The sequence below is a fragment of the Dermochelys coriacea genome, chromosome 3 (assembly GCF_009764565.3).
Source record: "Dermochelys coriacea isolate rDerCor1 chromosome 3, rDerCor1.pri.v4, whole genome shotgun sequence".
NCBI classification, from domain to species: Eukaryota; Metazoa; Chordata; order Testudines; family Dermochelyidae; genus Dermochelys; species Dermochelys coriacea.
The window spans coordinates 204505865-204517318 of NC_050070.1; the positions used below are offsets into that span (position 1 = coordinate 204505865).

At 49.6% G+C, this 11454-nt stretch overlaps 1 protein-coding gene across 1 annotated transcript; it reads right to left on the minus strand.

Moving 5' to 3' along the window:
• Window positions 1-4912: 4912 nt before the first annotated feature.
• On the minus strand, window positions 4913-8824 carry LOC119853999 (somatostatin receptor type 4-like). The gene is given in 5 exon segments (XM_038397784.2): window positions 4913-6409; window positions 6412-6453; window positions 6456-6519; window positions 6521-7767; window positions 8775-8824. Coding segments are annotated over 4 exon segments (1236 nt in total). The 5' UTR covers window positions 7487-7767; window positions 8775-8824; the 3' UTR covers window positions 4913-6245.
• Window positions 8825-11454: the final 2630 nt, after the last annotated feature.

The window sequence follows — 11454 nt, forward strand, 5'->3', positions numbered from 1 at the left end:
TTGAATATGGGTTCCAGATGATCCACCTCACCCTGATTTACGTGTGGGAGATCTTGGACGGCAAAATCAGGTCAGGGTTTAAACTCCCAGCTGAGCCTTCATTTGAATGAACTCTTGGAAGATCCAGCTGTGGGTGAAGGATTCCCCCCTGATTTCAGTCCTTTTCTCCCTCTGCCTTTTGAGCTTTGCCCTGGGCTGCTGTGTCAGCCAGCTCACCTGTCTGCCGACAGTGGGAGAGCTACCAAATATTGTTTTAACTGTTCAGGGTGAAGCAAAATGTAATTGAAGGACCGGATATTGCCAGGCTCTTTCTACGGCGCGTGGAGGAGATGCACCCAAGAAACTTGCCATCTCTTTTAAGAGCCCTGCCCGCATGCCTGTGACAATGATACAGAGGCTGCTCCCTCTCTGAACCCTCTGATGCCCTAAAGGGGTTGGAGAGGAGGAGGACCCATCACCCTTGTTCCCCTGCCCTCCATGCACTGGTCAGCTCTGCTCCCAGGCACTCAGTGGGCAGCATGCTGCCTCCCTTGGAGGCATGTAGCAGCAGACATATTCTTCCTGTGCATTAGGGAGCTGCAGCACAAATTCCTGGTAGTACAAACTGGGGGACGGTGGGGGACGACCATAAGGAGTCTTGGTACAGGGGCCGGGTAATTGCAGTTAAACACAGTGACTGCTCCCTGTTAGAGCTTGCTAGGATGTGGCCTACCTCATGGGGGGCGGGAAACCTGTGGAAGGAGTGCCCCTCCCCCTGCCATCCACTAACACCAGTTAGCAGAGCTCACCAGTTATAGAGAGGAGATCTGCTAACCAGTTATGTGGAGGAGACAAGCTGCCATTACACTCCCCCCCCCCATACTTATAAAATAAACAACACTGAGAACCAAACTCCCCACACCCCTGCCTCCAAGAAATAGATTCCTCTAAAGGGACTTCCAGTTAGGGTTACCAGATAGCAACTGTGAAAAAACGGGACAGGGGGTGGGAGATAATAGGCGCTTGTATAAGAAAAAGTCCCCAAAAATGGGACTGTCCCTTTAAAAACGGGACATCTGGTCACCCTTCTTCCAGTGGAATTCATGTCCTGTTCACACTGCCAGCTGTATGGTCTTGATCTTGCACCTTGTTACTTGCTCCCTGTGCAATCATTGACACCAATGCAAGATACATGCAAAGTAGGTGCAAAGTAGTTGCATAATGCTACCACTCTGGTTTGGTAGTGTTTAGCATTCACTTTGTCTTGGAGTAACTGACCCGAGATGATGAATAACAAGTAAAATCAGGAGGCATTAAATACCCAACACTTGAGTTTTTGAATTTTGATTTGTAAGTGACAAAAATAACCAAGCTGGAGAAATGAAGCTTCATTGAAACTTGGTGATTCATGGGGAAACTGATCCAGACTTTTACAAAGAGAAGTTACCTGTCTGATCCAGACTTTCAAGTCCTTCATTTGGGACAGGCCACTCTTAATTGCTTCATAAAAGCAAACAGAAGGTACCATATGCACGGCTTCTCTGCCCCCATGTACTCCATGTTAAATGTTCAAATTGAACATTGTCCTCTTCTCCAGTGAATCCAGGCTTTGTAACTAGGTTAACATCCTAAACAGAAAGGGAAGGCCAGAGAAACTTCTGAACACCAACAGTAACAATCTTCCCCAGGATATATGTTGGTTCAAAGTCCTAAGCCTCCGGTGGGATGTTCAAAAGCAGTCAGTGTTGGTCTAAGGCAGGCGTGGGCAAACTTTTGGGCCCAAGGACCACAATCGGGGTTGTGAACTGTATGGAGGGCTGGGTAGGGAAGGCTGTGCCCCCAAACAGCCTGGGCCCTGCCCCCATCCACCCCTCCCTCTTCCCATTTCCAACTGCCCCCCTCAGAACCCCCGACCAATCCAAGCCCCACACTCCTTGTCCTCAACCGCCCCCCCCGGGACCCCACCCCCTATCCAACCCCCCTGTTCCCTGTCCCCTGACCCCTATCCACACCACTGCCCCCTCACAGGCCCTCCTGGGACTCCCAGGCCTATCCAACTGCCCCTGTTTCCCATCCCCTGACCGCCCCCCCAGAACCTCTGCTCCATCCAACCGCCCCCTGCTCCCTGTCCCCTGACTGCCCCCCAGGACTCCCTGCCCCTTATCCAATCCCCCCCCCCCGCTGCCTTACCATGCTGCTCAGAACAGTAGGAGCTTGCCCAGCCAGAGCCAGCCATACCACCAGGGTGGCACAGCGAACTGAGGCTGCAGGGGATGGGGGACAGCAGGGGAGGGGCCGGGAGCTAGCCTCCTCGGTCGGGAGCTCAGGGGCTGGGCTGGACGGTCCTGTGGGCCAAATGTGGCTTGCGGGCTGTCGTTTGCCCACTTCTGGTCTAAGGCCTGATAAACACTTAAAAGTTAGGTTGACATAGCTATGGTGCTCAGGGGGTGTGAAAAATTTCCACCATTGAGTACATGGCCAGGCTGACCTCACCCCTGGTGTCGACATAGATAGGTCAATGGAAGAATTCTTCCTTCAAGCTAGCTACCAATGCTCAGGGAGGTAGATTATGTACAGTGATGGAAAAAACCCTTTTGGTGCTATAGGAATCACCTACACATCGCTGCAATGCCGGACCTGGGCCACTGTAGCAACTGTAGTGTAGACACGGCCTCCCATTGAAATAAAGAAGAGTTTTACCACATGGGAACAGAATTAGGCCTGGTCTACATAGGAAAGTTGGACTGGTATAAATATGATGGTTAGGGGTGTGATATTTTTTACTGATACACTTCTACTGGTACAAGCTCTAAGGAGGATACAGTTATGCTGGAATAAAGATGCTTTATATCAGTACAGTTTATTCCCCATCCCCACCCTGTACCAGTGTGTGTGTGGTTGCCCCACTTTAACCAGACCAGTATAACACTAGCCCTATACCAGCATAGTGAAGAGGCACAACTTTCTAGTATAGACAAAGCCATAGGCCAACACTGAGGGCTTCTGAAAATCCCATCCAGTGTATCTGAACTAGCTGAAAAATCAAGAAGAAGGACCCCCCTTAAATTAATCATAGTAAAAGTCCCCCAAACACGCTTTTTCTACTATTTCCTCTGACCCTTCTACTTGAATAATTTTTATAGCAAAAAAAAAAAATGAAAAAAAATCAATTAAATATCCAGAGGTGTTTTAAGTGAAAAAGTCACAACATAAACAAAAACCTATTCTTTAGCCACCCCTAAAAGAAGCTATCCAGTGGGATTTTTTTTAGGGTTATCATCTTAACTCAGTCAGACGGGAAATAAGATGCATGTTTTTACCAGTGAGGGTAATTAACCACTGGGACAGGTTGCGAAGGGATGTGGCAAATTTGCCACCACTTGGAGTCTTTAAATCAATACTGGATGTCTTTCTACAAGAGTTCATCCTGCAGTGCTGGGTTTGATGTAGGACTCGCTGGGTGACGTTCTGTGGCTACAGAGGGTCAGATTAGGTGACAATTCTGGCCTTAGATCTCTGAATCGAAGACACTTAACTAAAGCACTCTCAAGATTTGACAATATCCTGAGTTACATGCCGTATCAAGGCTCCTGTGAGCAGCAAGGGAGAGAAGGGCACGTTTCAATGTTGGGAACATTTATAGTCATGGGGCTGAGTGCTATTGTACACACCCAAGGCATGGCACTATCCCAGCACAGGACACACCCAGAAATTAGATTTGTACTTTTTGTTGCTTGAGCATATTGAAATGTTATTAAAACCTCTCCCATGCCAAGATCCCTTTGCCTCCCTTGCATGCAATTGAAAGTTAAGAACATCGTAACACTTGTCAAAGACAAAAGAGCAGCACAGGGTTGTCCTTTGGGAACATAACCTTTGTCTGTACATCAACTGGCAGTGATGCAGTTGAAGAGTGATCAGCAGCTCTGGGAAATCGTGCAGGGCCTAGCACTGGTGGCTGTTGTGCAAGCGTTTGTAGGGCCTGAGTCTCCGTTGCCCTGCATCTTGTGCCAGCCTTTACATAAAGGCAAAATGGGCGCGACATGTTACCAGATCAGAACATTAGGAGCACATTACACTGGTGGAAAGAACTACACAAGTGAACAGCCAGGAGAACCAGTCCCATGATGAGCTGCAGGAGAGTGCAGTGGTTAGCCAGAGGACAGGAGTCACTTAATGCTATTTCACAGGGCATATCCAGCAGATGGAATCCCTTACATAAATCTTCCCAGGATCGCTATGGCTCCCAATGCCCTGATCTCGAAAAGACAGAAGCACATCTTTATCCATGCTGCGAGCTGTCTCATCGATTGACAATGGGACTACTCGCAGTGTGGAATGGTAAGCATGTTAAGTAAATGGTTCAGTTCCTGGTGGGGGCTCAAATTTGAAGCATCACAGATAAATCTGTCCACCTCAATTATTGTACTCCTTTGTCAGCTGAGAGTGACGAGGATTAAAGTGGTCTCCAGTGTTTGTCTTTGGACATGCGACTACTTAGATTGTGAGCTCTCCAACTGTCTTTTTGTTCTGGGTTTCTAGTGCAACGGAGTCCTGGTCTCTGACTAGGAGCTTCGGTAATGGTAATAATTAACAATAATGAGTGTTGTAGAAAAGAAGACCAATGAGACCATGTTGATGGATGTTGCCACGCCAGCAGACAGAAACATAAAAAGGAAACAAGACAAGACAATAGTGAAGTACTATGCAGAGCTCTGCCACAAAGTGGAATGATTATGGAAAACTCGGACAACAACGATTCCAGTGATTGCTGGAGCACTTGGAGCAATCTCTAAGGGTATGAACGGGCAGCTCAAGAACATGTTAGGACCATCACAATCAGTGACTTCCAGGAGACAGTGTTTTTAGGTACTGCAAGAATTTTAAGGAAAGCCAAACAAGAACAAGTGCATTTGAGCACCTAAAATGCAGGAATTTTGCGGAGGGTGGAACAAAACTCCCGACTATCCAAACCTTCGGAATCGGTTCATGGTTAGGATTTATTGCTGATTCACCGGGATACAGTTTAGACTGTAGCTTCCCATTTTTTATGCCTAAAGATCTTGTATGTTGTGAAGGCTGTTTGTTTAAAACACAAAACCACTCCCGTAATGTAATCCTAAGGGATAATAATAACAGCGTTACAGGCCAACATTATGGCTTTTTATTTTTCTATGGCACAATTACAGATCGGATCATTCATGGCACAACTGCAGCTCAGTCCTATCCACCGTTGCTCTTTCTAAGGATCTAAAAGAACCTCAAGCATTTAAAAAGTCTGGATTCTGTTTATGTTCATGTCAATGGCAAAATTCTCATTCACTAAATCGGAGCTAGATTGAGCCTTAAATCAGTACTTTGGGGTTAGTTTACTGTCACTCATTGTACTTTCTGCAAACTAGGGTACTATTTTCCCTTTAGAGACACTTTATTAGGTTAATGGGTGGATTTTCAAAAGGACCCTGCAGCCCCCATTGTTCTTAATGGGAATTGTGCCCTTCTGAAAATCTAATAATAAATTGCTGAGGATGGCACATCCCTTTCCAAACACTGGTCACAAAAGATTAAAGAAGAGATACTCTCTCTCTCTCTCTCTCTCTCTCTCTCTCTCTCTCTCTCTCTCTCTCATTTTAATCAGCCTGACCTTAGAAGGGCTGAGCCTATTCCCAGTGAGATCTGCAGAAAAACTCCTCCTGAAGTCATTGGGCTCAGGATGTGGACCCAAAGCTGACCATTAACCTGTATCATATCCCTCTTGTGCTGAGCAGGCTCCTAGGAAACAACCCATGTCAGAGAAGCCAACAGAAAACTCCTGCCCTGTGAGCAAATGCCTGGGATGGGAGTGGTTAAGATAATCCTCATTCTAGACCCTTTGCCACCTTGAGTGGCACCTTACTCAAGCGTGGTCCCCAAGGTCTCAGTGGCAAGGGACTGCTCAGGCTACAGAAGGAATCGATCAGAAACAAGCCCAGCTGCCCAAATTGAAAAAAAAGCAGGGGCAGGTCTCTCAGCCAGCTTACCCAGCAGCCATACAAGCCCCCATCCCAGCCACAGCCCAAAGGCAGGAGCCAACCTAGAAGCAAATGGCTCTCAGGCTGAGGACTTACGCAGGCTTCTTTATCCCGTTCGTCTGTTTCTGAAGGGTGAGATGCAGCAGCAGGGCGATGGTGCTCATTACAAGATGCTGGTCCTGCACGGCGGGGGCCGGGCAGGAGGAGGCACCCTTTTGGCAGGCAGGGGTCCCAGGAGGAGGAACACATGCCAGTCTAGAAGGTGGTGGTCTTTGCAAGGAGGGTGCCAGGTGTACAGCAGGGCTCAGGGTGCACCGGCTCCGGCTGGCAATGCAAAGATGGGCACACGCAGCCCTTGCTCATCTCCTCCCCCTTGGGGACGGCACTGTAATCTAGCGGTCTCCTCCTCCTCTTCCTCCAGTGGCATCCAGTTCCCGGTGGCGGCAGCAGCAGAAGGTGGCCTGCAGCACTGCCGTAGCACCCCACGGAAGGAGTGCCTGAAGCTCTCCGAGAGGAAGCCGTAGAGGATTAGGGTTGGCACAGCTGTTGGAGTAGCTGAGGATGAGAGAGGCATTGTTCACTGTGGCGTCCAGGTGGCCGGGCAGCAGCAGATTCACCAGCTGAACCACGTAAAAGGGCATCCAGCACACCACGAACATGGCCACCACGATCAACACCAGCCGGGTCAGCTTCCCCTCCGAGTGCCGCCACTGCTGCCAGCCCACCCGCTGAGCCACCGCCCGCATCTTGCCCACAATCAGCAGGTAGCAGAGGGCCATGGCCAGCACCGGCAGCAGGAAGCCCAGCAAGGTCGTGTAGACCACAAAGGCAGCTGACCAGGCCGGACTAGGCCACAGCAGGTTGCAGGCCACCGCTCGGCCATCATGTGTGGCGGCTGTGCTGGCGAAGATGGGGATGGGCGAGGCCACCAGAAGCGAGAGCAGCCATACCCCTCCGTTGACCATCTTGGCCACCCGGGGCCGGCGGTAGGTGGCTGCCCGCAGCGGGTGCACCACGGCAATGTAGCGGTCCAGGCTGAGCACGGTCAGGCAGAAGACGCTGGTGAACATGTTGAGCCCGTCCACGCCCAGCACGGTGCGGCACAGGGCCCGGCCGAAGGGCCAGTGGCGCAGTGCAGCCGAGGCTGCCACGAAGGGGGTGCTGAGCATGAGGAGCTCGTCGGCGATGGCCAGGTTGAGCAGGTAAATGTTGGTGGCCGTCTTCATCGTGGCGTAGCGCAGGATGACGAAGATCACCAGTGAGTTGCCGAGCAGCCCCAGCAGGCACATCAGGGCGTAGATACATTGGATTACTACCGTGCCCGCAACCTCTCCGGCATTGCCATCCCACTCCTCCGCCCTTTGCCACTGATCTAGCTGTGCCAAGGAGGTGCTGGCATTGGGAGGGACGTCGGAAGCCATCCAGCTGGATGGAGTCCACATAGCCCCACTCACCTTCTGGGATCCTGCAGGCAGGTGGTTGGCATCGGTGCTCATGTGGGTAGCTGTCCCATCGGGAGGAGTGGGAGCAAAGGGCTGCAGGGCCTGGATGTGGTTGGGGATGGATGATGCTAGAGCATGGGTGATGCTGGGGTGGGGGATGGCTGGTTTTGCCTGCTAAGAAATGGAGGCTGCTGAAGGATGGAGGCTGCTGCCAGGAGCTGGATTCTGTTGGGGACGAGTGGCTGCTGCCTGCCAACGGATGGTGCTGCCGGAGATGAAGAATACTGCCGGGGTTGGAGGATGCCGCCTGGCAGGTACGGCTGCTCAGCGTGCAGCTGGTTCAAAGAGAGACAGGAGAGAAAGAGGCAGAAATGTGAGTTTTCAGTGCCTGTAGCAGCAGCCACTGCAAAATTGTGCTCTCTGCTGCTGCTCCCTTAATGGTCAAATCGCTGTCACACATCTCCAGTAGCTCCAATCACAGGCCGCCCTCCCACGGGCGAGGGTGCCTTTGATTTGCTTCATGGCTAGATGATAGTATACAGCAATATGCAGCCCGAGGAAGGTTCGGCATTGACTGATTCAGACAATGGACGCAGAGCCAGGGTGTGCTTTAGTACTGTCATTTGCTGCGACACCCCTGCAGCAGTGGCAGCTGGCCGCTAAATACAAAGGAATAATAATCATTAAACTTTTCATCTTCACTGAGGTGTTCCCCAGACCTTCATTATTTCATTAGCCCCCTGCAAGGAAGGTACATAGAATGAAAAAGCTTTACCGCTGCTGAGCAGTAACCCTACTTTGCAGACAGCCGCAATGACATCAATAGGCTCCGGGCACAAGAAAGTCCTAATCCAGGTGAATAAAGTTAGCGGGATCTGGCCTTTTTAAAGTAAAAGACAGGCCATTCTCCTTCCATTTTAATCTGAGTTATTCTCATTTGCTTGAATAATTTCTGGCATGTTTCCACAAGAAGGTACAACTTTCTGATCAGGAGTTTCACCTTTAAAATCAATGCCAACCCTTCCCCCCTTCTGTTTGACATTCACCTTGCCAGTGCTCTGAAAATGGCTGAGAGAAATGCTTCCTTCTGCAGTGCCTCCACTGTCAGTCCTAGAAGCCTGTTAGAAGGTGGGGGGGGGGGGAAGAGGTGGGAGAGGTTCATAATACACAGATCAAACGGATGCTGGTAACTCTGCGTAATAGCTGTTGGTTGCATTGCAGGGGCTCACAACCGGCAATACGCAGCTTGGCAAGGGTAGAGAGGTTCACGGCAAAATTGTCCCCACTCAGTAGCAACATTTACATTTATCATCCCAAAGGACCGCGCAAATTATATACGTACAGGAATCAAGGAGGTACCTCTGGGAGACAGTCATGCAGGCAAGCATCACACCGCACAATGCAAGGGGTCACCACATGGGCTAGGCATTTGAGGAAGGAAGGTTTCCTTGGCAACCAGAGATGGCCCTCCCTGATTGGCTAGCGCTCAAGTGTTCGGTTTGAAATCACTTCCCACTGCAGAGAAGAGCAAAGGGTTGGGGTTTGCCTCCCCCCCGCCACCCCCAGATGGCATTTCTCTTGCCAGTCTACTGAAGTGGACACAGAAGCAGAGCAGGGGAAAGGAAGGAAGGGAATCAAATAAACCAGTGGTTCTCAATCTGGGGGGCTGCTCAGACTATGTCTGAGGGGTCCGCGAAAGGCTTAGACTGAAAACGGACTGAACCGAATTCAACTATATATACAGAGACAATAGATTTCCAAAGGGGCCCACGCCTCCATTCATCATTTCCAAAGGGGTCCGCAAATGAAAAATAAAAAGGTTGAAAAACACTGAAATAGACCAGGCAAAAACTGAGTGCAGAAGTCATTCTGATCCCCTGACTCTCCTTGCTCCACAAGCAGTCCCATTGGCTTGGATTATTCGTGGAGTAAAGTCCCATTTGGCGTGTGTAAGCGTATCAGAATCCATCCCTCCGGGAGCAAGGGAAGGATTCTCTGAACAAGCCCAGTGGGGAAAGGGCAGAGAGAACAAGGAGCAGAGTGAGCTGGAGCTCTAGAATGAAGCAGACAGCTGGCCTAGAGAAAGGGACCTGGGGAGGAAATGTGGACACTGATTATGCCTAGGGAGGTGCAGCTAAAGCAATGATCCCAGCCTGACCCAGAGGGGAAGCCTGGCTGCCCCGGACCAACCAGGTGTGATGTGGAGGAAAATCAAGGTGCAGCCATCAGCCCGTAGGAATGGAGTAGTCAGCTGTGATGGTAGCAAGGGATTTGACCACCAGTGTGTCTGTTCTTTTCTAGAGAGACAAGGTGGGTGAGGGAATATCTTTTATTGGACCAACTTCTGTGGGTGACAGAGACAAGCTTTGGAGCCACATAGAGCTCTTCGTCGGGTCCCCTCTTCTATTTTCTATTTTGTTTTCATTTGCTTTTTCTGTTAATTTATCATGAATGTCTTTCTTTGGCATCTCCACCTGGAGGTTGCTATCAGAACAAGCCAGTCTTATCTTGGTAGTGGAGCTGACAGGGGATTTGTCCATGGCTCACATTTCCATCAGAAAATGTAGATTCATGGAAACTGCAGCTTTTTGAGCAAAGGTATCAGTTTGGCCAAACTTTCATTGGGAAGATTTCTCAGCTCTCACTTGGAATTTCCAGAGGGAGAATGAGAGATGTGGGAGATGGGCTATGGGAAACCCAGGTTCAAGTCCTTGCACTGCCTCATTCAGACCAGAAACTTGAATTTGGATCTTCCATCTCTCAGATGAGTCTCCTGTTCTGGGGTGGGTGTCTCGCTCTTCCCCCCCACCCCCCAAATTGGAAAGATCTTGGGTTTGTTCTGATGTAGAATGGAAACAAATGTTGAAATTCTGAGGTTTATTTGCCAAACAGAATTCTTGTTTTCCAGCCAGCCCTACTCTGTAGCAGCTGTGTGGTGTCCATCAGGGGTCCTTTGAAGATATTTTGAATATGTCTGTGTTTTTGAGTTTTCATTCCAGGGCTGGAGGACTGTGGCGATGGGATTCCCAACCCTCCCCAGGAAATAGAAAGGAACTGGATAGTTTACATCAGGGAAATAATTGCTCTGGGTTTTCTGCTCTAAAGTGAGCACCACTCACAGCATCCTCCACATGGGTGTCTCCACAGCGTATTTTATTTGGAAAATACGTATGTATATCTTGTAACACGGTGGCTTGCTCATGGGCTGGAAAGCCTGGGGCTAAGGCAGCCTGGATTAAAAGAGGAGATTTACCTGAGGGGAATCAGGTGATTTAACATAAAAGGCAGCAGGAAGCTTCAGGGATGTGGCTGGTTGGGAGGCTGGGGAGGTGGGGGTGAGATGGATGCACGGCCAGAGCTCTGGCCAGAGAGGGCTGGGAACTGGTGGCTTCAGGTAGAGCGTATGGTTTTGGACTTTATGTTGGATTATTTTGTGATCACGGCTCCTATTGTAGTTAGTATTGAACCAGCCCCAGAAAGAGGTGCTAAGCCACAACAAAGACTTTGTGGAGTGTGAGGGGGCTACTAAAGGGAGGGCACTGCAGAGAGATCTGTGGCCACAAGTGGGTGCTCATATAGCTCCTGAAAGCTTTGTGCTGGAAGATATCCCAGCAGCAGACACACTGCTTCTGAAGTAAGTGACTGGAAATGGGATTGGTCAATCTGTCTATTTGAGACATGCAATGTCAGCAAGAAAACGACACACTTCTTTTTATAAATAAAGACATGATGGAAGGAGGAATCGAACAGTCTGGCAGAGGCTCTGGAGCAGGTTGGCTGTCCCATCACCGTGTTAATTAAAATGTTCCCAAAGCATTATATAAATGTTATAACACAAAGGTTTCAGAGTAGCAGCCGTGTTAGTCTGTATCCGCAAAAAGAAAAGGAGAACTTGTGGCACCTTAGAAACTAACAAATTTATTTGAGCATAAGCTTTTGTGAGCTACAGCATCCGATGAAGTGAGCTGTAGCTCACGAAAGCTTATGCTCAAATAAATTTGTTAGTCTCTAAGGTGCCATAA